General features: G+C 45.1%; 1 protein-coding gene across 1 annotated transcript; it reads right to left on the minus strand.

The window, feature by feature from the left end:
- Positions 1-15762: 15762 nt before the first annotated feature.
- On the minus strand, positions 15763-26101 carry HMGB3 (high mobility group box 3). Its single transcript, XM_028714718.2, has 5 exons — positions 25947-26101; positions 22576-22734; positions 21496-21635; positions 20047-20221; positions 15763-17355 (listed from the first exon to the last, which is right to left on the minus strand). Exons 2-5 carry the CDS (start codon positions 22723-22725, stop codon positions 17203-17205), a joined length of 618 nt encoding a protein of 205 aa, XP_028570551.1. The 5' UTR covers positions 22726-22734; positions 25947-26101; the 3' UTR covers positions 15763-17202.
- Positions 26102-27434: the final 1333 nt, after the last annotated feature.

The following is a 27434-nucleotide window of genomic DNA, read 5'->3' on the forward strand; positions in this document are numbered from 1 at the left end:
GCACTTATCAAAGCGGGGGGTGGTGAGAGAACAGCTGATGTTATTAACCAGCAGAAAGTTAGGCAAGAACAACATTGGCAACCAATATTGGAATGCTTGGACTTCTGGTCTGTCATGGCCATCAGAAAGGAGCACAAGGCTAGCCCTCTGGGGAAGCCTTGAGCTTTGTGGGGGGGGGAGTCACACAAAGGCTCTGTGAACCTCGGAACCCAAAGGGGATTAATCTTTGGGAATGTGGGATCCAACTGCACTCTTGGTGGCTCTCCTGCAGGACTAACCGCTCCATGGAAAACCAACTATATATATATGGAATGCTTGATTGCTTTATCAGAGTTCTTGGCATTCCATGGTAATTCTCTATTTGGCTTCCTCTATTTGGCATCTTCAAAAATTATATATACTGAAGATGTACTTAAGGCCTGCAAGAATTTGTAAAAACTATTGATGCATAATGTAAACAAAGATATTGATGCTGAAGATCTGTACCGTGAATATATAGCAATCGCTCGAAGACTTCCAAAGTCCATGCTGCTGCAAGGAATGCTTGTCTTCATACTACAACAAAAACTCCTGAATAGCGCGCCTAATGTTTCTGTTGCTCTAAGGATCTTCCTCACACTTCCAGCGTCAGTGGCAAGTGGTGAACGCAATTTCTCAAACCTTATAAAAACTTGCATGCGCTGAATAATGTTGCAAAAGAGACTAGTTGGCTTGGCAACTATTACCAGCTGAACATGCCCAAGCATCAGCACTTGACCAGGAGAAATGGGTGGCAAAATTTGCAGAGGAAAGACACACAAAGTGAATTTTGATGTGCCTGGAATTGAAACTTTTAAGAGGCTTAAATCTTAACATCACAAGATTATTCAAAATGATTTGTGTGCTAAATCATTTTCTTTCATATTTGAGAAAGATAATAAAAGGCTGTTGTATTACATATTCTTGCAATTTAAAATCAATTTAGAAGTTTCAGGCTTTGTGGTTTCCTTCCCACCCCCATAAGACATCTGTTTTTGAAAATTGAAGTTAGCCATTTGGGGGGACAAGGTGGGACTAGTTAGGCTTGCCTGAGGCACAAATTAGCCTGGCACTGGCACCTCCTGCTAGGAAACTACAATTCTCACAACACTCTGTGGGGAGGAATGCGAAGGGCTGAGTGAGAGATTTCCCCCTTTCTCTCTAAAGACATCACTATGGAATGGAGCTATGAATGTTTCCTTCTCAGACATGACTATGTGATCTAATAATAAACCATTTTAGTGAGCAATAAAACATTGTTCCACACAACGGCAGTGTGCACCTTCCCCGTAAGAAGGAATAAATGGCTACCTGTTGCATGCAGGGACATGTTTTACAAGGGGTTCCAGTTTGATAGGCCAATATTACACAGCACTACAAGGTTTTTCTTTACCTACACGATAAACATCGTAACAGCACGGCAACATCAGGAAGTATAAAAGATACCTCTTGGGTATCTTTTACCAGTTGCTGAACACCGCAAGCAGGAGGGATGCTATTGCCCTCATGTCCCGATTACGGTGTTGCCATAGGTTGGCCACCATGGGAACAAAAATGCTGCACTAAATGGGTCTTCGGTCTGATCCAGCCAGGCTCTACTTATGTGCTTATGACATTTCATAAAATGTCAAAAGGTACGTGTATTAAATATGTGCTTTCGAACACATGGGCTCACATAATATGCACCCTGTTCATTTTGTTGCTTGCTTTTTATTTAAGGTAGTTTGTTTGTTGTCTACTTTGCACTGATATTCCAAGTCTTGCAATAACCTAACTACCTTACCTCACATGTGCAAACTCGTCCACTTCAATCAGTAGAATTGGCACTACTGTAGGTGCCACATAATACCTGTTCTGTGTCTGTAACAATTCTGTTACAAAACACTACCAAATAACATGCCACTACTATGAGTAGGAGAAGAACCATGCTTTCCAAAAAATGAGATCTCTTTAATTCGTATGGAATTCATTACCCATTATCTATGATTACTAAGACCCAGCACAAGTTTCTGAAAAACAAGTAATGCCAGATGACTCTCCCTTCCTCCCTTCCATTGGATAGAGAGTTACAAGCTTGGTGGATCAGGGGGATTCTGTGGACATACTGTATCTTGATTTCAGTAAGGCTTTTGATAAACTCATCCATTATATTCCTGCGAGGAAGCTGGTAAAATGTGAGCTGGACGAGGTAACTGTTAGGTGGATTTGTAGCTGGTTGACTGAACGAACCCAAACAATGCTCACTAATGGTTCCTCATCAACCCGGAATAACTTGGGTGAAGAAATTGAGAAGATTCTCATCAAATTAGCAGATGAAATCAAACTGGGAGGGGTAGCTAATGCCGCAGAAGACAGAATTGGGATTCAAGATTACTTTAGCTGCAGATTGGAAAACTGGGCCCAGACTAACAAAATGTATTTCAATAGGGATAAATGTAAGGTTCCACACTTAGGCAGGAAGATCCAGCTACACAAATGTAAGATGGGGGACACCTGGTTTGCCAGTAGGACATGCGAAAAGGATCTAGGGGTCTTAATAGACCCAAAGTCTTAACATCTAGTGGGTCATCTAGTTCAACCACCTGCAGGAATCTCAACTAAAGCAGCCATGAAAGATGGCCACTGAAACTCTGCTTAAATACCTCCAAGGATGAAGAGCCCACAACTTCCCAAGGGAGTCCGTTTCACTATTCAACAGCTCTTGCCACCAGACAATTATTCCTCATGTTTAGTCAGAATCTCCTTTCTTGTAAGTTGAAGCCATTGGTTTAGATCCTAGCCTCTGGAGCAGGAGACAACAAGGTTGCTTAAGATATTTTAAGATGGCCATCATATCTCCTCTCAGTCTCCTCTTTTAAGACTAAACATACCCAGCTCCTTCAAGCGCTCCTCATAAGGCTTAGTTTCCGGACCCTTGATCATCTTGGTTGCCTTCCTCTGCACATGTTCAAGCTTGTCAACATCCTTCTTAAATTGTGGTGCCCAAAATTGGACACAGTATTCCAAGTGTGGTCTGACTAAGGCAGAATAAAGTGAGACTATAATTCCCTTCATCTGGCCACTCTACTTCTGTCGATGCAGCCTAGAATAGCATTAGCCCTTTTTGCTGCTTCATCACACTGTTGACTCGGGTCAACAGCTCGGATAGTTTGGTTGGTAGAGCATGAGACTCTTAATCTCAGGGTTTGATCCCCATACTAAGCAAAAGATTCCTGTATTGCAGGGGGTTGGACTAGATGACCCTTGGGACCCCTTCCAACTCCACAGTTCTGTGATTCTATTATTCTACCCAACTCTTGCTATTATTATTATTATTAAGCAAATACAATTTTCACTCTGTGTGGGAGCCAAGGACATGTGACTGGACAGTTTTAGCATTCCCATGTCCCTGGAACAAAGGTTTCCAGTATATTGGGAGATGAAAGGATAACTCACACATTTCCCCCCAGCTGATGTGTGAAACTGTGAAAAGCCCTAATGCATCCCACATCCCATTGCACTGTTAACAGAACTGCTATCCCCAGCATTCCAGATGGCTGTCAGGGAAACATGCAATTCTCAGCAACTACCTGAAGATGGCAAGATAATACCACACTCCTAAATCCGTCAAATCATGGGGAGGGGGGAATTGGATGCACTTAGCAGATAGGAGTGGAATTATTTTATTTTATTTTGCAACCCACAAGATGCCAAAGCAAAACATTGTAATTACTGTTTTTATGACACTCTTCTTGCCTTTTTTTAATAAAAGAGAGAGAGAGAGAATAATTCTCTTTTTAAAAAGACCGACACTGTTATCAATGATGGCATGTGAAAACATATGCTGTATTACTGTACTGCAGTGGCTTTTTGAACCCGCATGCAAAGTGCGAAGACGAAATTGCACTGCATCCAACTGCACCAGGGAGTCATAGAGCCACACTCTGCCTGCAATAACTTATCCTAAGCCTTCCAGTGACATTTTATGTCTTTTTGCTGTAGTGCTATTACGCCTTTGATTACTCCATTTTTATGTTTGTCAGCACAGCATATGAGAGGGATAATTTGTATTCAACATATTAAACTGGTCATGTAAATTATTAAAGACCCAATTCATAAAGGCATTACACACACCATATGCAGATTTCCCCTCCACCTCCTCTTCATTACAGAGCCTTGGTTTGGGCATTTCTGAACGCTGCATTTTCCAAGCTGAGGAGAGAGAAGTGCTCCGTTGGGCAGCTAATTTGCACTTTATGCTGGCTTCCTAAGGATCTCTCCCCTTCCCACATCCTGCAAAGCATCGCAAAACAACTGGCGTTAGTTGGTGGGATCTACCTCTGCCTACTTCATCCTTAGCTGGGCAGGGGTACAAATTCCTGACATCAGCAGGACCAGCCCTACTGTTAGACAATGAAGCAGCTACCTCAGACAGCATATTGTAGGAAGTAGGAATTGAATGCAAGGTGTTGGTGTCAGAGCTATATGTGTTGTTCAGTCTGCCTGCATCCTCTAAGCCAGGAGTGAGCAGAAGCTCTCCTGGATCTACCTTGGGGTGATTTGCAGTTGATCAGCAATCATTTTGACTCCCAGTTATTTAACAGTAGCAACAACCATAGCCACATCTGCAGCTTACATTTAACGCAGTGTCAAAAAAAATCCTGGGAACTGTAGTTTGTTTAGGGTGCTGAGAGTTGCATGCCCCTCCCTGAGCTAACATTCCCAGAGTGGCTTAACAATCCCTCTTCCCATGGAACTCTGGAAACTGACACTCGTAACTGAGGAATGGGGTCTCCTAACAACTCTCAGCCCCTGTAACAAACCACATTTGTTGAAGTCAAATTGCTGCATTAGCAGCACTGAAGCAACCTCCACGGGGGCACAAGCCTGCCTGGGCAGTGTGTATGGAGGTCCTGGGCTGCCCAGATAACAACCCCCCACCCTCTGGATTTGTGTAGGGTTTCCTCCTTAGCTTTTTTCTTCTTCCAAAGATATCCTGCGAGGCAGCAGAAGTTTAGGACCTGAACTTTCCTTTTCCTAGATGGGCAAGTCCCCTTTGCCCCTCACTTCCCTCTAAACCACATGCAGAATCTGCCCTCTTGACCATTGGACCTACTGTTGAGTCTTGTTCGCTCAATCTGTCGGAGCCTGTCTTTGCTTGCAAGGAAAGTCCTTAACTGACCAAGGGCTTAAGACCCATCGGCTACCCTCACCTGGTATAGCCAGCCAGTCAAAAGCCCTTCCCAGGTGTGGCCACTGTCACATGCTGACAGCTTCTAGGAGTTTCTAGGTGAGAGCACCTTCACTTAGGGCTGGGCAGAACTGTAGCTGGGGGGGGGGGAGAGCTGGACATGTTTTTTTGCCCTAGGTGAAGTCTCCAAAGGTGCACCACTGAGGCCCTAACTGAAGGTGCCATAGATTCATGGCCAGGGTGCACATGAAGCAATTAATAATCTAAGGTCTCTCCCTCCTCCCCATGCACCTTCCTCCCTAGAGACCTTCTCATCACTGTTGAAGGAGCTAAGCTGGTTCTTTTTTCATATCAGTACTTTGGTTTAATTAATTAGACAAAATAGAAGGCATGAATGCCAGAGTGAGACAGACGAAAGTGGCAAGCTCAAGCGAGAGTTGGTTGGCTGCCGGCAATGCACATGCACTTTGCTGAAAACAAAAGCCACCATCATGGAAATGTAGAATTGGAAGGGACCACTCTAGCAGTGCAAGAATAGCACAAGCCTGCAGCATAGGTAGAAATGCTCATTCTCTGCCACCACATCTAGCAGCTTCATTCGGAACCCAGCGCCACATGATTTTGTGCTCCCCTTACCCTCGAAACACACAGAGAGCACGAAAGAGACCTCTGTTGGGTTATTTTACACCAAGCTCGCAGCAGGCTAAGTAGCTGCTCCTTGCTGTAGGTCATGCTATTTCAGTGCTCGAGATAAGGGGTCACCTTTTTAAGCAGCTCCAATATTTCACTCGCTGCAGTAGCTCACTTCAGTGTGTTCCGGCAACCCAAGTGCTCCTTAGAGCCTAATATCACAGGAACTGTGTGAAATGTCTTCAGAACACAGTGTGTGTGTGTGTCCCAGTCACTCAATACCAAATGTACCCAGCCACTCAACATACAATGGAAATGGGGACGCACAGCATGTGCATAGCTTTGATTCAGCACTAGATTGTTTCATCGATAAGATCAGTTTTTTAAAAAAGGAAAGAAAACACTTGACACTTTGCACTGAGTATCAGTCTTGGCACTTAATACTATTAAGAGATCCATAGAAAGTGGTGGGTCATTTTGAAACCACGGGAGCAAGAGAATGTTTTGCACTTGCTTTAGATAAGATTTGGCCACTCAGAACGACCCTCTTCCAATATGTGCTGAATAAAAGAGCTACAGAAACATAACAGATTTAAGAGGACTGAACCCCATTCACCTGAGGCTACAGTCCTACGGACACCTCTTCCTTGGGAGGAGTGAACAGCCATGAGATACTACTAAGAAAGGTGGCATAAGGCCTAGTATAGGCAGGCCGGCTCTGGCTCCGGCCTGGCGGAACGCTCTGCCTCATGAGACCAGGGCCCTGCAGGATCTGATTTCTTTCCACAGGACCTGTAAGACAGAGTTGTTCCACCTGGCCTTTGGCTTGGAAACAACTTGATCCGCTTCCCCTCTATCCTTTTTCCTTTCTCCTTCTGTGATGGAACTCCTATTTGGGGACTTCCCTGGCTCTTTTCTGGCCCACGTAGGACCAGTCTGGATAGTTGGCCTTGGTGAAGATTTGACGTTTTCATCCCCAAAAAGTTTTTGATTTGAGTTTCTCCTGAAATGAGGCTGCATTTTAATGTTGTATTTTAATCTTGTTTTTAAGTTGTATTTTAATCAATTGTTTTATACTTGGCGTTAGCTGCCCTGTCTTGGCTGGGAAGGGCAGGGTATAAAATAAATAACAACAACAACAACAACAACAATAATTATTATGATTATAAAAATCTTTTATGTATTTATTGCATTTGTATTGCACCTTTCCTCTAAAGAGCTTGATGTCGTATACACAATTCATTATACGCACACCCACCCCTTAGCCTCCACAACAACCCTGCTAAAATGGGGGGCGGGGTAGGACAGACCTGCGTTTTAGAAAGGGGTTTCAGTGCAGATCACTTGTGATCAGGAAGTGATTTTGCACTGAAACCTCTGCCAAAACAAAGGTTTTTTCCCCCCTTCCATTTTAGCAAGGTGCTTCGAAGTCCCAGCTTTAGGAATTCAAAGTGCCAAGTCACCTGATATCATTGCAGCACCAGGTGATTGAGATGCATTTAGCACATGAGGCCAATTCTGGGAAGGATCTGGGCCCTCGGAGCCAAGAGATTTTCCCGTAACTGACATATAGGAAACTTCTGGTTCATAAAGCTCAGTATTGTTCACACTTGAACAATGGCTCTCCAATGGTTTTTTCTTTTTAGCCCTGGAGATGTCAGGATTTGAACCTGAGACTTTTACATGCAAAGCACATGTTCTGCTCCTGAACTTCATTCTCTCTTGTAGCTGTGGCATAACAAAGCTAGTCCTTTTGCTTACCAGGGCCTGTTAAGGGGTTGGCTGGCAGCTGAATAAATTTTGTGCAATTTAGGAAGTGGGTAAGACCTTACTCCCTCCTTGAAAGCAGCATCATGGAAGGGAAGGGAACCTAAAGCTTCCAGAGGATTTAGCCAGTTGGAACCAGGTGAAATAGAGGCATATGACTACTCAGTTGCCTTTCTGTAAATATGGATAAAATAGTTTCTGTTTGATAAAGCACAATAAACCAGGTTTCTGGGGCCTTCAAAGCACATTTAAAGCTCATTCTTCCTCTCAAAGGATTCTGGGAACTGCAGTTTGCCCCTCATGGAGTTACAGCTTTCAGCAACCCTTAACAAATTACAATGTCCAGAATTTTAAAGGTGGTAAATGTGCTTTTAAATGTATATAGCATGTGCAGCCTGGCTGTCCTTTCCATAAGATTTTTTGGTCTAGCATAACTTCAGGCCATCCACCACAGCCAGCACTGTCGGCCAGAACCTTCCCCCTCAGTTGTTGTTGTTGTTGTTGTTTTGGAACACTGGCAGACGGATAAGGATGGCTGCTAGGCAACACAGTCAGTCATATACACAGAGCGGCAGCCAAAGATAATGGCTGACGAATTCACACTTAAGAAGAAGAAAATACTAATTTCCCCCAGCTCTGCTCCTTCTAATCCTTTGGAGTAGATGCTGGAAACTGTAGTTCTGCGAGAGGAAGAGGTGCCTCCTAACAACTCTCAGCGCCCGTAACAAACTAGGGTTCCCAGGATTGTTCCAAGAAGCCACGACTGTTTCTAGTGGTTTAACGCAATTCTGCTTTAAATGTACACTTTGCACGTGAAGGTTCAGAGGTCACCCTGCTTGCTCTGTTCACATGAATGGAGGCAGATGCATGCATATTACCAAGTCGTAAAAACAGAACAGTAGCCCAAGCCAGGAGTATTCTGGGCAGTGCATGAATTCTCTTCTTTGACCAGCCCTGCAAAATACCCCATGTCTAATCCATATGGTTGCGGGTTCAATACAAGTTCAGCAACGCTCAATATCACATTTGTTTACCCTTCCCTGTAAAGAGTAAACTCTCCCTGGTCTTGGTTCCTGTATATATGATGGTTTTCCAGATGCTCCTCCTGTCCTGTCCTCACCTCAAACCACCAACCCCTTCCAGGTCTCCTGTTTCTTAGTTTATCACCTCCTCTGCTCTTCCCAGCCTTCCTCAGCCATCAGCCCCTAGACTCCCAGCACTAGACAATAGCACACCTTTAAATGGTATCACACACAGGCAAATTAACACATGCAAATGAACATCAGCATTTTACTTTGTCTTGCTGAAAGAGATCGCCTTAATAAAGCAAATACTTCTGTGTCCTATTATTGAAACAACTAGCCCTCCAAAAACACTTTGCACTGGTGGTTCTTAGGTGTTTCTATTTTCATTCGGTGCCTTTTCTCTTCTACAAAGTATTTCTGCAATATTCCTTCCTCCTGTTGCTGAGAGTTAAACAATGGATGTGGCTTAGACTGTCATCTCCTCCAAAACTACAGGTTGTAAACCCAAGAACAAAGCTTGGTTTATCCGGAGCAAGACAAACTACAAGCCCAGATTCAGACAACATACCAAAACAAACCATGACTTATAACAGTGGTACAGTGACACTACTAAGCTATAGTTTTGTTTAGCATTATGTGCGAACTAACTCAGGGTAAGGCACTGTTCCTTTCTTTTAAAAATCTTATTGGCTTGGAAAATTAGATTCAGAGCATCGTGCATCCTGTAGCCCTGCCTTCACACCCTCTTATTTTGTCCAAGAGACAACCTGATACCAGAATCGTTGAGAATGCCCAGCAAACCTAAGTGTTACAAAACCACTGCAGTCTCTGCAGGCATTTTCCTGTTTGCATTTCAAGGAGTAGCAAGTTTTATGCTATCAAGAGCTTAACCTCCTATACCAAGGAAACTTAACTCCATACAAAAAAAAAACACACCAGCAGTGCTGCAATCAGGTTATTTTACACTCTGAACTTGATAGTCAGTCTAGATGGCAACATGCATTGCTTCACCCATATGAAGCAAGAGCTTGGTTACCCAGCCTGTGGTTATCAAGGCCTGCTGTATTTCAGGGCCCTCTGTTCATTCTGCTGAGCGAGGCCCTGGACTTCTGCCCCCAAAGTCCTGTTCTGGCATTAAGCACCAACCCACAACTCCAAGTCAAATTTCAAGTGTGCTAAAGCCTAATAATAATGCAAAGAAAGAAAGTGATCAGCCCAGCTCGTGAGCACAAACAGTGGACCTTAAAAGGGGCTTCTACCGTCTAGGCTATGTGTATCTCTAAGTTGTCTCTTGAGGTTCCCATAGCTCAAATGAAAATGATTCCAAGCAAATCAGCTACCGGTTCTTGCATAACGCTGGCAGGCCGAAGTTTGCAAAGAACAAAAGGAAATGATTAACAGAGGAAAGTTGCATGTTCTATAAACTTCTTTAAAAAAGGTGTCAAGATGCCCCTCTGAAATGCACCTTGACTGACATTTCCCAGACACTTGACCACTGGGAAAGCCTTTCCCAAAAAAATTAAAAAGGGAGACCCACCACAGTCTTACACCTGCAAAGTGGTACCATCGTAGTGGGGCTTTGAGGCACCCAGCAGAATGAGCTGGCAGATCCCCAAATGCAGCCAGGTTAGCTTACCTTATTTTGAAGTCATAAAGAATGATCAGATATCCATTAAGTTCCCCATGCCATGTTCCTATTTAACTTACTGTTCCTGGTGTATTGCATGATTGAAAGAAGGCAAGTTCAGAGCAGTAACTCACACAGAGATACAGCAGGTACCTTCTTCTCCTTCTGTACCCCCACTACATGACCAAGCAAATGTTCCAGTCATGCCTGAAGCAAAGATGGGACAGAATTAACATCCTCCAACGGTGACTGACTGAGAGAGTGGTAGTACAGAACAACTATTCATACAGGTGCACAGCAAGCAGCCTCCTTTACAAAAAGATAATTTGAGCTCAGATATGGCATTCATAGGGATGATCACTTGGTGGTACAGAACCTAATTTACAAGCAAAAAGTCTTAGGTTCAACCCAAAAATCTCCAGTTAAGGAATCAGGTGGCAGGTGGTGTCAAAAAGTCCTCTTGCCTGAGGCTCTGGAGTCTAGATGCTCTAAGAGCAAATTTAAAGGGGGGGGGGGAGTGCTGCAAAAGAGCTCAGTCCTCCCTCTCCCCTGCCCAGACAGGATGGCAGGCAATGGATTAGATAGATGGGTGTGGCAACCCGTGTATCATGAGATGTCATAGTGATGTCAAGAGATTGATAAGTGCGTTTACCCACCTGTCAAAGATGCTCCACTTGAGCTAATCAGTTTCCTCAACTCTGCTCTGGAAAGCTTATCAGAAAAATATAGGCAGCTTCCACTGTTCCTTATGCACTTTCTACTTGTGACACATTGTTTGGGAACTCCTGCCCTCATCATTGCCTCCTATATTTATTCCTCTTTGTGCAACCAATAATTCCTTCAACAGATTGCTTGATTGCATTTCAAGGCATGTCCCACCCACCCAATAAGAGTAATTGCAAAAAACCTATTCGCAGAGGGTTGTGCCAGTCTTTGCACCACTCAGCCAATCGCAAAACAAAAGTATTGCTATGGCAAGGAGGTCCTACCCGTCTGTATCAGGGCAGAAAAACTTAATAGTTCTTTCATTTTTCTAAGTGGCAAATAATTGTTGCTAAGTAGAAATAAATACACTGGAAATGATGAGTGTGACCTCCAGCAAAATATGCTCATGATTCCAGACGGCCATGGCCTTTCCCAGCAGACTCCCTTTCATCTACCGTCTCCCTCCCCAGCAACTTGGCTCCCCACCCCGCCATTTTTGTTCTCCTGCAAAACTTGGGTCTTCCCCACAAGCTTGATGCTGCTTGTGCATGGATGATGCCATTTTCTGAACAAGGAGCAACAAGTTCACTGTTAAGTTCGTAAGATGACAATATTTTAGATACTCGGGACCCAGAATTGATCCACACAGAATTGGCATGGGAATGGCTTCTAATTGCACAGGAATTTGCCCTGCAGGAAGAACCAGGGATTTTCCTTGGAGAGAGGTGTGGATGACAAGTCACTGAGAACACACACACTGCCCCAAGACTTGCATTGATGTGACTCCATGGAGAAGCAAGTTGCCCCACAGAGAACAGAAGATCGGCTACAGATAGCAATTCCCAGCCATCATGCAACTGTGGCTTTTGATCGGTATGCTGGCACACCACACTAATTTTTTTTCTATGGTGTTGGAACAGCACGATGTGTAAACTGCAAGGAAGATGACGAAAAAGCTCCCACGATTTTCTGAGTTAACAGGGTTGCAATGGGATTTCCACCCCCACCCCGGAAACAATTAACACAGTAATGAGTGCTAAATGTCTGCCAGATCCCGCTGGATTTCCAGAAGCGGCTTTTCCTGTCCCGTGAAAGATCGCGCAAAACACAAAAATTGACAGGTAAGGAAGTGTTGGGAAGATGGAATAAAACGGGGCTTTTTTGTTTGCTTTATGGAGGTCTTTCCCATAGAATCATGTAGGTGAAAGGCTCTCTTGTCAACCGCTCCTGTCACTTCCAATACAAAGGTAGCCCCATCTCTACAGTCCCTTCCAGCCATATATATATTTCCATTCAGTTCAAAACTGGCAGCATTCAGGTGCCAGCCATTAGTTCCAAAGAGGATAGCCTGCCAATATTATTATTATTATTATTATTATTAGAAGCAGCATGCAAAATAAAGGGTCTTTGCAGAGGTATGAAGTTGAGCCAGAGACACCAACCTGGTCCCTGCCTATGTTGCTGGGCTTTCATCACCCTTGACTGTTTGGCCATACTGACTGGGGCTGATGGAATCTGGACAAATATCTGGGGGATTCCACATTGGCTAAGCCCATAAAAGGAACAGATCAGGTAACTGGATGGGCAGAAATGTTTGCAAGCACTTAAAAGTAAGAACACACCTGAGGAGGATTTTCAAGCAATGAGGAACACGCAGCAAGTGCAATGCACTCTAGAGATCTCCCAACACATACACCACAATAAACCAAAAACTAGGGTATTGCCATGTATGGACAACCAATCCAGTCCTTATCCAAGAATCTCATTGAAATATGATTCAAGTCAAGAGTTTTTGAGCCCAGAGCTTGCAGTCATTCCAACTCTTGCGCTGCACCATCATTTAGATGTAGCGAACTTTGGCCTTCCAGATGTTGCTCTCATCACCCCTGGCCATTGGCCATGCTTGCTGTGGCTGCAGCTCAGCAACACCTAGAGGGCCAAAGATTCCCCACACTTTAGAGCCATGTCAAAAGCTTACCAGCCACGCATTTTTACAGAATCCACACCTCTTATCAGTAGTTCTTCCATATTTTAGAAATGACCCATAATCATACACAGCCTGAAGCATGGCCAGTGGAGGGAAATTGGGTTCTCCTGAAACACAAAGTATCCTGCTTCGAATACTGCTTTTTCGTGGGAAACGCTAGTTTTTATTATTCCCCCGCCCCCATCACAAGAGATTTTTGTTTTGGGTCAGCAACTGGTTCTGCTGGAAAAAGACAACTAAAATCCCGCCCTCTGGTCACCTGGATACATACATGGTGCTTATTTTTCCAAACCTCATTCCTCTCTAAGGGGTTGGGGCCCTGCACTTGCTGATCCCTATTCAATAGCATCTTCTTTCCCCATGATTTTTTCTTTCATTCCACCCAGCAAAGGTAAGGGACCCCTGGACGGTTAAGTCCAGTCAAAGGAGACTATGGGGTTGCGGCGCTCATCTCGCTTCAGGCCGAGGGAGCTGGTGTTTGTTGACAGACAGCTTTCTGGGTCATGTGGCCAGCAGGACTAAACCGCTTCTGGCGAAATGCAAACTCATGACAGAAACCAGAGGGCATGGAAACGCCGTTTACCTTCCCGCCGCAGTGGTACCTATTTATCTACTTGTGCTGGTGTGCTTTTGAACTGCTAGATTGGGAGGAGCTGGGACAGAGCAACTGGAGCTCACCCCATCACAGGGATTCGAACCTCTGACCTTCTGATCGGCAAGCCCAAGAGGCTCAGTCATTTAGACCACAGCACCACCCGCATCCCACTATTCCACCCAGTATACAGCTGCAGCCTTGTTATTTTTAAACATGGGGCTGGCCTTTAGTTGCTGCTTGTGTACTTCTGGGCATTACCATCCCATGCAGAGCGGTGTGTCCACATACGCCAAGAGTCTTTCATTTGGGATAGAAGTAATCTTTCTTAGATGATCCCTTGGGTAGCATTTTTCACACTGCTGATTACTAGGGCAGCGAAGCTTTTTCCAATCAAACTAAAAACAACAACATGCTAGCAATCAGCTAAACACATTGCTGCCTGAACTGTAAAATTAGAGGCATACCAAGCCTGCACCGCAAAAGTGGGAGAAGTTATAGCTTGCTAGGGGGTAGAGGAACCCATTCTGTAATCTTCCACCTCATTTTTACAGTACTACTGTGGAAGAGGAATCAAAGACTGTTCCCCATGAGATCACCTGGGGCTTCTGACATGTCAGAAGGTACCAAAATACAGCAACTCCTATCAGGGTATGTCGGGGGTATCCCTGAAGGCTGTTGAGTTCAATTCAGCAAACAGCCCCATCATAAAATAAGCACATATTGAAGTTCCCCATAGAGCAGATGGGAGTGAGATTGCCGTAAGGCAAGACACTCTAGCAAGCCGATGGCCAAAAACAGGGACTGAATTGGAGATTTCCTTATTTGCAGCTCAGTCTTAACCATGCTAGGTAGGAGCTCTAAAACTACCCACAGCTACAAACGAACATGGCGTGGTTTTTACCAGTTTATTTTTGGTGGTGTGAATACAGTGGCATTCTTCCACAAGATGAAGAAAAAGAATTGCACATGTATTCACCCTACACAGACAAACACACCATTTTTCCAGCTTTGGCAGATTCCAGATTCCCCAAATGCGGTCAGTTTCATAGAACTCCCAGCTGCACATATGCTGCTGGCTCTCCTGCACAACCCCCCCCCCTCAAAACATGCATGTAGCTAGCACACTTTACTGGGGTAAGAATGGGACAGAGAGGAGTGGAGTCCAGGAATTAAATTTCAAGTTTCAAACTACCACCAAAAGTTGACTTTTCAGCCGCTTGGTGCTCAGCTGAAGTTCTGTTTGGTCTCTGTTCTTTTACCCAGGTGAAGAGCAGAGTAAATAGTGAGAAAAATAGAAAGGATCTTCCCCATCATCGCAGATTACGGAATACTCTCCCAAGAGTGGTACAAATGACTCTCTCTTAATAAGTAGGTTATTGAGATGTATCTCAGTAAGCATTTCTAAAACTAAATTCCAATTTTATTTTATTTTGAATTTTCTGTTCGCTTGCTTTTATTTTAAAGCTGTGTACCTAGAGAAGCAGAATAAAGTAGTAGTTTGACTCAAGCCATCAAGAGCCGGGTTCAAATTGTTGCTCAGCCCTAAATCAAACTGGATAGCCTTGGGCACATCACCATTTCAGCCAAATCTACTCCAGAGCGGTGAGAATTTAACAGAACAGCAGCTAAATGTTGACACAGAAGTTTTAGTTGCACTTGGGACCCAACTGAATTTGAATCATGACCAGCTTGTCCTATTCATTTTGGTGTGACCCAAGCACAGCAAACCTTTCTGAATACAATGGGTGGGGTGGAGACCAAGTTAGCTGCGTTTGACTTCCACAAAGATAAACAGAAGTTGTCCTTTTAAATTCCGCTGATTCCAATAGGACCCAAAAGCGCCTAGCTTACCCTGGATCTTAGTGTGGCCCCATCCCACTGTAACCCAATGTGACATTATCTTCATCCAGTAACTTCATTCTGTACAGCAAGTGTGGGTAAACCTTTAGGTCGCTAGACATTGCTGAGATCTAGAGTTATTATCCTGTAACTTGGCTTCCTCAACCAAGCATAGCACTTACAACCCTCCTTCCTCCCCTACACCCACCCACCCAAAGAGCACTGAACCCATCTCTTTGCAGAAGTGCTGAAAAGCCATGCACCAAGGTGGCCAAGGCTGCCTTTGCAAGATTCAACGATGAATACTTGTGGCCACCTAATATTCTTCCTACCAATACCCGGGCTGTTGGTGGGCAAGGGACAAGGCAGGAAAACACCACAAGTCTGAAACAGTTTAAACACAGGACAAAAAAGGCACATTTTAATATTTACAAAGCATAGCATTTGGGCTATAAAGGTACCCAACACAGCTAGAAAGAAACATCTGCTCCCCCTTAGTCACCTACCTTTCCAAATGGTGGTAATTCACACAATTTAAGATCACAAGCCTCCTACTTTCAAAGGAGCAAGAGACTCAAACTTGCATAGCATCTTTAACTCACGTAGTCACCTTTCCTAGACCAGTATTGAAACTGTGCTTCACGTTCATCCTGGGGAAAGTGGGGGAAAATATCTGCTATAAGTTTTAAACTAGTCCACTGGCTGAGTTGACGCTGCCAGAACTGCTAATGTTTCCTTTTGCTGCTGCTGCTGCAGGGAACCTCGTTCAAAGCAGAAAATTTTTAGAATATTGTCAAGAGGTTTTAAAAATGTAATACTGTTTATTTTTGCTTCAAAAACATTTCAGCATTCTAAACATACAAAAAAAACCAACATAACGTTTTTGCAAATTTGTTTCTCTTTTTAAGTACAGAGTGATTTTGAACTTGTTTTCTGCGCCCTCTCTTCACGTTTTAAGCTGACAACGAAGAGACCTACAGTTTCCGTTTCAAAACTACCCCGCTTAACTAAAAAAAGGGAAAGAAAAAAAAGATTCCATACATTTTCTCATGCCAGCTGAAGTCCCCCCCCCTCCCCTTCCACAACTAAGAATGGCCGCAGAATGCTAGTTTCACTATATACAGAAAGACAACTTTAAGCTAAATGGACGCCCACTGTAGTGTAAATAGATCTAATTTCGTAGAGCGTGCTTTGAGACACGACCCCTCCGTGGAAGAACATTACAACCTTCAGTTAGTCATATGCCTTCCCACCCTGAGGGCATCACTGCTCAAAGCATGAACCACAAGAATCTGTCTAGTTTTTACAAACTATAGATATGTACAGTTTTATAACCCAGGATTTTCTAGCCAATAACCATATAGTTAAAACACCACCTTACAAATTAAAAAATAAGATGCTTGAGAAACATTTTTAAATGCTTTGTTACACCAACAGGAAAGTGCACAGAGTTGAGGAGAACACAAGAGCGCCTTGCTCCCACTTTTTTTTTGTTTCATTTTCGTTTCAAAAATGTTTGGAAATATGTACAACTTTGTTACAGTTTCAGGGTGCCTAAGGGCGCCCGTGGCCACTTAACGTAAACCGTGGTTTGGTTGCTTTTTAGCTTTTTTCCTTCCTTCTTTTCCCCCCTTAGAACACGTTTTATTCGAAATTCCCTTCCCCAAAGGAGCTACGTACGGCGTGGTCAGAATCCAAATTGTGTCATTTAAGCCTAATAAAAAGGGCAAATGAAGACACCGTCTTAAGCAACAGGTGCCTTGTTTTGTTTTCTCTTTTTCCAAATGGTGTTTCCCCTACTCTATGGTATTCACATGGAGACAAATATTATACAGTTTCTCATTCATCGTCCTCCTCCTCCTCATCTTCCTCCTCGTCGTCTTCTTCGTCATCCTCCTCCTCTTCTACCTTTTTCCGAGCTGCAGCAGCAGCTTTAGCCGCGGCACTCTTTGCACCATCAAACTTGCCTTTAGACTTGTAGTCAGCCACATCCTGCAACAGCAAGAGGGTGAGTTTCATTGGCATAATCAGCAGGTGTGTCCCCTACCCCAACCCCCTTTAAGTGGGACAGTGACTCAGAATAGCCTCTCTCACATGGAAGAAGGTAAGAGCGCTATTGAACAAGTCACCCATGGGACACCTTGCGAGAGGTGGGGAGATGGCCAGGGTGGGTCTGGATCTTTTCTTTAAAAAACAACAACACACACACACAACAAAACCGTCAGTATGGAGGATTGACTTTGTAACATTGCAACTTCTTTAGCTGGAAGCTGGTGGTGGTCCTTAGCAGCTATAAACACTTGCGTTTAGAAACAATGGCTTGCCTACAGAGAACAGTGGGTGGGTTGCCGCTTGAACAAGGGGCCCCAAGCCTCTTGCACCCCCCCCCCAAAGATGCCACTCCACCTGGAGATGTGCGCACAGCATGGACTGCCTCCCATTCACCCAAGGAGCTCTAGGCATCTAGCTAGCAACGTCACACTCTGCGCTTTTTAGAAGTCAAGATTCGGTGTCAAAATTCTGTAAACCCCCCTCCAAAAAAAGAGCAGGAGTAGTCCCCTTTTTTAAGATGTTCAACTAACAACTCCCATCCGGCCTGACAATGGTGTGTGCTGGCTAGGGGCTCCAACAGCCTCTGGACAGCCCACATGTTCCTTGTTCCAACTATACAGATTTACACAAGCTAAGGAAAGTTGCATTATCTCCAGCCCTAATTGTTAGGAAGAAGAGAGCAAAGATGCTCCAGAACTCTCAGCCCCTGAACAAGTTGATCAGTGACACCCGCTGCCTCTTTGCTTACAAGAAGTGCCACAGGGCACCTCCAAATTGAAAGCCATGAGTTTAGAGTAAGAGCCGCAGAAACAGATTTTTCTGGGGAGCTTAGTTCCTAGTATGATTCCTGCCCCAATTCAATGTGTTAACTGGTTTACTTTAAGAGATCTGCTTTGGTGGTCCTGATTTGATAGGTAAGATATGTGTACACATGCGACGCAGCCCCTTTCAACTGACTCATGTTTGGTCCCTTCTGCACACGGTCACCATATACTAAAAAATCACACTTGCACCACTTTTAAGAGCCATGGGAACTGTAGCTTGCCCCTCAGAGCTGCAATCCCTAGCAGCTTTAAACTACAGTTCGCAAGATTCTGTGGGGGGAAGCCATGTGCTTTATATAAATGGTGTGTATTTAACTAAAAGCTTAACAATAGCCTTGGAAACTTGTCTTAACTGCTGCTTTTCCCTTAAGAGTTTTGCTGACTTGTGTAAGTCAGAACACCTCTCCCATAGTAATTTTACACCTAACTGATATGCCTAAGAACCTTGCATCATTCTTCCAATGCATGTAACTTTTCAGAGCTTAGACCCCCAAAAAGCCCCTTACAGGTTTTTTTTTTTAAAAAAACAGATAAGAACTCTGTAGCAGTTCTCTGCTCATTAACAGAATCCATGTGGAATTGTATGTACCCATCTCCCCTACCAGTCCATTACCAAGTGCAATTCAAGATTGTGTTATTGTTCCTAGGATCTCTTGTGTGCATCTGCCCCTCCTTTTAAGACTGGCTGTTGCACATCTCTTGCATACCCCACCGTCTTCTGAAATAAAGTTGGGCAATGGGCTTCGTATGTGGTGGCACCCCATCTGCAGAATTCCTTGCGGCAAGAAGCAGTGTTTACCTCTCTTCATTTATTTGTGCTCTTCTAGCAACTGAAAACACTCCCCAAGCTTTTGAATTGTGTGTTGATGCTTAATTGTACTGATTCAAATGCTGGAATTTGTGGAGGGTTTGCTGCCATTTTTAGCTTTGATAACTTGTGTCTTATGCTCTCTTTTATATTTGTAAGCTGCTCTGAGCAACTCCCTTTTGTGAAGAGGAAAAGGAGGGGAATAAATGTTTTAAAGTACCACCTCTTGGGAATATCATCTCAGGTCCTGTTTGCAGGCTTCCTATAGGAATCTGGTTGAACCTCTGGATATTGCACTACATGCCTGATCCAACAGGGCTTTTCCTACTCTTACTTAGAATTATGAAGCTTTCAAGCCTTTTAGCACAGCCCATCGCTGTTCCTTTGCGATGGCTGATGGAGAAGAGATGGAAAAAGAAGTTGCAGCTTTACAACTTTATTTTAAAAAAGCAAACAAGCACGCTGGCTTCTAGGAGCCAGGGCAAGTTGGGAAAGCTTTAAAATGTTCAGTACTGAGAGTGTTTCAGTAATTTCTTTCTGCCTTGAGCCTCCAGGACGGGGTGGGCTAATTCCAATCCAGCCAAAGCCTAGGTTTCCTCCAGTGACATGAAGACCAACGTACCATACATTGCTGGTGCTAGAAGGCCTTGGAGCCAAGAGAGATGCCTTTAAGCACCTTTTCCTGGTAAGTTTGCATTCGCAGGTGTCACTGGAATTTGTTCCCAGTTAAGGAGCTGGCTTGGAATGCCCTGTTAAGTTGGAAAATACTCCACCAAACTGGGGACACCGCAGTTCACCTCTAAAGCAGGCTTCGCCAAACTAGTGTGCCCTCCTACCTGTGCTAGCTAGTGCTGAAGGGAACTAGTAGTGCAATGAAGCACCTAGAGTGTGCACCAGGTTGGAGAAGTCTGCTTCGAAGTGTTTGCCATGAGACAAAGTTTTGTTTTGGGAGCAAATGCAAACAAGGGTCCCTTTGGACAGAAGCCACCTGAGCCTTACCTTCTCATACTTCTCCTTCAGTTTTGCAGCCTTGTTGTTGTAAGGCTGCTTTTCCCCATCACTGAGGTTGTTCCACATTTCACCCAATTTCTTTGCCACGTCTCCAATGGAGATGCCAGGATTAGTGGATTTGATCTTGGGACGGAATTCTGAACAGAACAGGAAGAATCCAGACCTTGTGGAGGGTGGGAGGGAGAAGACAAACCACAGTTGAGAGCTGGTGTGGTGGGCCAAGGGTCTTTTACCTACACTTCAAAAAAACTGGTCTTAAAAACAGTAGCTTCTTCTCCACAGTTACTTGGATCTGACGCAACACTACAGAGCTTTAGTGTTGCACGCCTCAGCCCTGGCCTTGAATGCTCCCCTGGACATGGCTGCTGCAAGACTGGAAGCAAAGGCTTCCCATTTCCTGCTCACAGCAGAGAATCGAATGAGGAGTTCACGAGACTGAGGCTTATACCCACAGCAGACAGCGCTACTCCTTATAAGCACTGTTGTAGCATCGCACTATTATAGGTCCCGGGGCATTTGCTGTGGGGTGAGGTAGCAGAAATCCCTAACACTTTGACTAGAACAAAACCAGTGAGAGAAGATATAACCTAGCCAGGAGCTAGGAATTTCTGGGTTTAAATTCTACCTTTTTAAAAACAAAACCTCACTAGATGGGCCTTGGCAAGTCACTAGTCCTCAGCACCCGCATCCCTAACCCACCCCGTCATATGGAGACACAACTTCTGGTTCATCTTACAGGACTGTTGTTAAGCACTAAATGTTATGACACACCGAACACTCTGGAGCGCCATTAAATAATAAAATTAGGAGATCAGGGTCACTAAGGGAAGTCAAGATTTCAAGCTCCTTTTCCCCACCTCCAAGATAGTCACGTAAGTGGCAAATGGTGCCACTCTCAATCAACTACTCAGTGCCAAGATTTAAAGCTTAAGTGATCAGGCATTAGCAGCCTTCAAAAGCATTAACTTTGTTGCTGTTGCTTTAAATTAGCAGTTGCATGACTATCTTGAAAACTCTCAAGTCTTTCTAACAGTTTGTTGTTGGTAATGGGTTAACTCTCACCAAAAGCAGCAGAGTGAGAAGTTGCAGCCAGCTCTGAAGAGGGTTTGTAAAAAAAATAATAGAGGTGCTTTATTGTAGCTTGTCTGATATCCCGGGGGGTATGGGAGGATAGCTCAGTGGTAGAGCACATGCTTAGCATTCAGGTCTCAGGTTCAATCCCCAGCATCTCCAGGTAGGGTTAGGAAAGACCCTGGAAGCCACTGCCAGTCAGTGTAGACAATACTGGCCTAGGTGGACCAATGGTCTGTTTTGGCTTCCTACTGCCAAATCTACTTGTTTCTTTCTTAACTTTGTTTGAATGTAGGTTGCATCTTGCTACCTAACAAATCTGGGAGTAAGTTTATGTATGTATACTGATGCAGGGAAGTTACTTACGGTGGCCGTTTGGGGGCATTGGGGTCCTTCTTCTTCTTACCACCCTTTGCTGGTCCGTAATCCTTCATCTCTCTATCATACCGCACTTTATCAGCTTTAGCCATCTCATCAAATTTCCCCTTCTCTTTGCTTGACATGGTCTGAAAGGCAAATGCAGGCAGTTACTCATCTGCCTTCCTTCCCCCCCCCCCCCACCCACAAGAGCCACAAACAAAGGCAGGTTCATATATCAAGATTTGCTTTGCATGCAGAAGGTCCCAGGCACAAATTTATTGGATGGGAAAGAGACCCTGCAGAATTGCTGCCTTCCCAAGTAGGCGTCACTAGGCTAGTGTGCCACTGCAGATTCCTATGTTCCAAAAACCTGGCTGAGATGCCCTCAGCCATGTGTACACAGAAATGACCAAGTGCCCCCTGCCCAGGTCTGTAGGACTACCAGCTCACTGATGCATACTTTGTATACATGGGAGGCAAGCTCCAAATTAAGACTAGATATGGTGGCTTGCACCCTCTTTTTACTCCTTTCGCACACTGTATGTTGATTTTAAGACCATCTTCTTGACTGGTCAGCCGTAGCTAGACCTGTGCAAATGCTGCCATTCCAGACAAAAGAGAGCATGGGTAGCCAACATGGTGCTCACCAGATGCTTAGGGCTCTAACTCCAACATGGCCAGTGTCCCTATAGGGCCACGTTTCCTCCCCACCCTTAAAATCAGAGGATGCAGAATTCAGCTTCCTGAGAGCTTCCATTCTCATTTATAAGTTTGTAGCCTCTAAGATTATATAAAGAATGCTTGAAAGTTTTCTGGCAATGCCCAAGCTCAAAGTGGGGGCTTAATGAGTTTAATTAATGGAGGCTGCTTTTGTTCCTAAAGCTGAAAGTGTGTGTGTGTGTGTGTGTGTGTTTTAAAGTGCAGGAAGAACACATATGTCAGGAGTGCTCTGATGGTGTTTCCTGCTTGGCAGGGGGTTGGACTCGATGGCCCTTGTGGTCTCTTCCAACTCTATGATTCTATGATTCTCTTATTAGGCTGCTGTCTTTATTGCAAGTATAAGAATTTGGGTCTTGCAGACAGTACCTTCCACCTCTCTGAGCACTTCTTGGAGAACTCTGCGAAGTTGACAGGAACTTCCGGGTTCTTCTTCTTGTGTTCTTCACGGCAGGTCTGAACAAAGAAGGCATAAGCAGACATCTTCCCCTTCGGCTTCTTCGGGTCACCTTTAGCCATCTTTACTCCCTGGAAAGATATTTGGGGGAAAATCACCACCTACCACCGCAACAGACGATTTATGTTGCGTATACCAGGCAAGAAAACATAAGTTGCATTGCCCAAAGCGTATTTGCACTTTCATGCATGCATGCACACACCACTTTAAAAAGTTCTCAGCCAAAACGTGCCCATTTCTGTCCACTGGGAAGTTGTGTGTGTTTTTTGAGTTGACATGGACATCATGCAAGTCCTCTGCTGGCTTGCACACATCATTATTGTATGGTATTTTCACCTGAGTGAGCATCAACTTCCAGCTGATTTGCTTACATTTGATGATCAAGGGCCATAACTCAATAGCAGAGCATCTGTTTTGCATGCAGAAAGTCCAGGTTCAATCCCTGGCATCTTCAGGTAGGGCTGGGAATGCACCCCACTCAGAAAAATTAGAGGGCTGCTGCCAGCCAGTGAAGACAACACTGGGCTAGATGGACTTGACTCAACAGAAGGCAGCTTCCCAACTTCCAATGTGAGGCACATGTGTGAACTAGCCCATAATACCAAAGTATTAAAAGGGTTAACTAATACACATAGTTGTGACTTGCATTCCTTGGCTGGCCCACCCAGTAGGAAAACTCCCTTGCTACTGCTTCAGAACTTAAAAATAAAATAAAATGCATTTCATGTCAGAGTAGCTGTCATGCATCTTCTGTAGGCACTTCAGAATTTTAAAACCCGTATCTCAAAAAACAGCTTAAAATATGTTTAAAGAGTTTATTGATTACAGCACAAGTTATAAGACTGGCTCTCTTGGTAAAGCAACATCATACTTTTGATGTCAGGTTGGTCGCTGTTTATTTAATTTCCAGAGCAGTTGCTAACTTTTTAGATATGAATGCACCTTTCCCATCTCGTTTCCTGAAAAAGCAACCATTTGTGGGGTTAAAAAGGAGAGAAAAAACTGTGATTTTTTTTTATTAAAAATGTATTTAAATTATTTGTACTACGCTGTCTTTAGAAGTTGGAATTAATTTTCTTCCTCCCCAAGAAAAAAAAGAGCTCAACACTCCCTTTTTCAAATTTCCTTTCTTCGAAAAAAAAAAAATTATTTAAAAAATCCTATTTCAGTCCCTTATTAAAAGGCTGCATGACTATCTGAAAAAGTTTCGGAGGAAGGAGGAAAAAAACCCACCCACATTTCGTTTCTTTATTCCTTTCTTTTTTCAAAAAAAATGAATAAATTCTGTCCCTTACTCCCCCGCCCCCAAGGTCATTGGGGGGGAATCCCCCCCCCCCCGCGTCCTCCTTTTTTGCTTTACTACATTGGGACAACTTGCATTTAAAAAAGCCCCTTTTATTGCCTTAGCGAACGCAGCTGGGAATATGCCTGGGATTGCTATATATTTGCTGGAGTGGCTCCGGTAAGCTGGGTGAAAAGAGAGAAGGGGGGAGAGAGAAAACGACAGGTCACGAAAGACACCAATAATTCATCTTCCATTTTGTGTAATGTTTACTCATGAAAGAAAGTACCCCTCAAATAATCCCTTCGGCTCTCCTACGGGGTGCCTTTAGCCCTAGGGGGCAAAGCCGGCTGGAGCTGGGGCAGGCGGCGGGGTTCTTGCCCTTGCTATAGCTATCTCTATAGTCTTGGTGCTTTGCTAAGGCAGGGATATGGAGTTCCCCCCTCGCCCATAGCCAGCCAGCTCCATTCGCTAAAATGGCTTCTCTACAAGGCAGCGAGACTGCTATCCCTAACAAAGCCACCGGCACCCGTCTGCTCGGATGAACCCCCCAGGAAAGGAAACCGAAGCACCAAGGCTCCCCAAAACAAGCCAGCCTTGTAGAAAAAGCTCTGCTCTTTCCTATGAGGGGGGTCTGGGGGCGCCCGGGGGTCGGGAAGGGGGGGAAAAGCAGCTTTGAAGCAGCCACCCCCCCTCTCCTCCCATGTCCCTGCTTAGCGCAATAGCCTGTATAACAAAGACTGCCATGCAGCCATTACAAGCCCTGGCTCAGCACACAGCCGCGCCGAATCGCAAGGAGATAAAAGTGCTGGAAAAAGCCAAAACGGCCCCGAAACAGCCCGCCAAGGGCACGGTCGGATAGGGAAGGAAGACCGGGGAAGGAAGCGAAAGGTTTGGGGGCTCTGGGGGCTCCCACCGGGTTTTTTCCCCCAGCGCCGCTCCCCCTCCCCGCCTCTCTGTTGCCTTTACGCGTCTTTCTTCCTTCAGCGGTGCCACCGAAACGCCAGCCATATTAATGCACACAAGAGCTCAGCTCAAAAAGCAATGTAGCAAGGGGCGAAAGGGAAACGGTCCGGGGCTTAGCTGCGGTCGGAGGGGGACGAGGGGCACCTTTTCGGACAGGGGAAAAGGAGACGGGGAGGAAACGAAAGGTTCGGGACGGGTCGGAAGGCGCGGTGGAGAGGGAAAGGGAACAAAAATATACATTTTTTTCAAAAAAAAATTGTAGTTGAAAGGAATAAAGAGGCGAGGGGAGAAGAGAGATGTGTGTTATCATCTGTCCCTTCTCTCTCCGGGACGCGCAGAGCTTATCCCTGTCAGCTGCTAAAGCGACAGCCATTATTAATGCAGAATAAACAGCAAGGCACCAGCAATGCGCACGGCTAAGGCAACTTTCCTCTCTCCCCAAGAAGGCGAGCCCAGGGCAGGAGGCGACACGCGTGGAGGAGAAGCGGGGAACCGGGCTGGCATGCCCGTTAAGCGGGAGGTCCCCGCAGCCCATGCGGGGGAAGTTAATGCACCAGCGGAAAATCCACGCGTGCCCCCCGCCCCGGCACCTACTTTGTGTGTGGATCTGTATTATCCCGTCGCCGCCCCCCCCCCCGCGCAGAGTAAGAGACGAGAATGCATTATATATAGCCTTGCCGTGCGCCGTCGCCCTCCGCCCCCCATTCCTTTTTGCTCCCACCACCCCATTAAAAATAAATATAAATAAATAAAAATTAAACCGAGCTCCATTTACACCAGGATTCGGGACAAGTCTTGATTTCCGACGCCTGGTTAAATAACGGTGTGGTGGGTGGGAAGCCAAGAGATAAAAGTTGATCGGGATATTGAGAGACAAGAGAAATGGAATAAAATAAAAATGCAAAAGATTTTTTCCCTCCCCCAATTAAAAATGGAGCGCGTTGTTTTGTTCTTAAAAGGGGGAATTAAAAAGAAGGGGTAGCAAAGCAGCCGCTCCCCCCGGAAAAAAGTTGCAAAGTGCTCCACGAAACCTACCTGTATTGTTCGCTTTAACCTAGGCGATGTGCAAGGGAAGAGAGCGAGGCGCACACACGACGCGCTAAGACTCAGCGCTAGTAGCTGTGGCTCAGCCTCGCGTTGGCTTCCTACGAGAGCGGCCTGATTGGCTGCGGGGCTCTGCCGTTTAAAACAACCTCCTCGCCCTGCCACTGGACAAGGGGCTCCTGAATATTAAGCAGGGCCCAGCGCCTATTGGCCGCGAGCGCTTAAGTCATTCATTCAAAAAGAACACCCGCCTGGCAGAATGGGAGCACACACACAAAACCCAAGCCACAAACCACTCTGGAAATAGGGGAAAAGCAAGGGGTGGGAAGTTCGTGGAGTTGCCAGTTGTAAAGTAATAGCAGAACACACAGCTGAGGTAAAGAGCTGCAGAGCGATCGTCTCACAGCCCACCTGACCCTGGCAGGTTTGGAGGGCGCTTCTTCTTCATCATCTTCATCTTTGCAAGATCGGAGATCTTAGCAAGCATCCAGATCGCCACCTGTGCTTGCTCGGGAAGTCAAGGCCACGCAGAGTTCAAGGCTTGTACGCAAATCACCTGTCCTTCGGAGTCTAGTCTGACTTTTATGGCGCCCCAGCACACCTGAACTTTTGCAGAAACCACCCCAGCTGATTTTCTTCCGATGGGGCAATGCGTATTAATGATTTGGAGCGGCATTTAGGAATGCATACCCTGATAACGTGGGAGGTGTATTTCATGGGATCTCCTCGGATGCCCGGTTGCAGTTCTTTTCTGACACGCTTGGGTTCGAAATCTGTTGGATGCGGGGGGAGGGGGATAAACACGCAGGTGGTGTTTTGGGAAAAGAGAACCGGGCTGCAATAGGACAACCTTATTACCGAAGCATGATGCAATGGGGTTGAACGTTCATCTGTCATGTTCCGCATCCACGCTTAAACTACACAGCTAGAAAAATGCACATTTTTTTATAAGTTCAGAACTTCAGCTTGCCCCAACACCCAAATATAAGTCAAATTCTAACTGAATAAGACTTCAGCTAGGTCACCCCGAATGAGCGTGGCACTATGGAGAAAGTTACTGACCCAACAAAGTTTATAAAAGTACCAAATATATTTTTTCTGAGGAAGGTATATCTGCCAAGTTGTGTGCAGGTGGAAGGAAGCTCCTCTGAGCTCAGTGAAGCTTTCCTCCAAATAAGTTTAGAGGCAGTTTTTAACAGCAGTAGCAGGGTTCACACGTTTACAGGACTTACATTTACTGTATATCCTGTCTTTCCAACAAGGAACTCTTCATTTTATCCTCACAACAACCCTGTAAGGAAGTCTAGGCTGGGAAACTGTGATGGGTTCAAGGCTGCCTACTGAGCTTTATGAAAGGACATCACTGGAAGTGCTTTTGAACAAACTAAGCTAGATATAGGGACGCGGGTGGCGCTGTGGTCTAAACCACAGAGCCTAGGGCTTGGCGACCAGAAGGTCGGCGCTTCGAATCCCTGCGAC

This window comes from Podarcis muralis, chromosome Z (genome assembly GCF_964188315.1).
Source record: "Podarcis muralis chromosome Z, rPodMur119.hap1.1, whole genome shotgun sequence".
NCBI lineage: Eukaryota > Metazoa > Chordata > Lepidosauria > Squamata > Lacertidae > Podarcis > Podarcis muralis.

What these genes read in the sequence shown, in the direction of transcription:
- HMGB3 (XM_028714718.2), bottom strand. Translation starts at nt 22,725, where the DNA reads ATGGCTAAAGGTGACCCGAAGAAGCCGAAGGGGAAGATGTCTGCTTAT. An exon ending in AATGCCCCCAAACGGCCACC is followed by an intron (nt 20,222 to 21,495) that starts GTAAGTAACTTC and finishes ACCCTCCACAAG; the next exon opens with GTCTGGATTCTTCCTGTTCT. An exon ending in TGAAGGAGAAGTATGAGAAG is followed by an intron (nt 17,356 to 20,046) that starts GTAAGGCTCAGG and finishes TTGCTGTTGCAG; the next exon opens with GATGTGGCTGACTACAAGTC.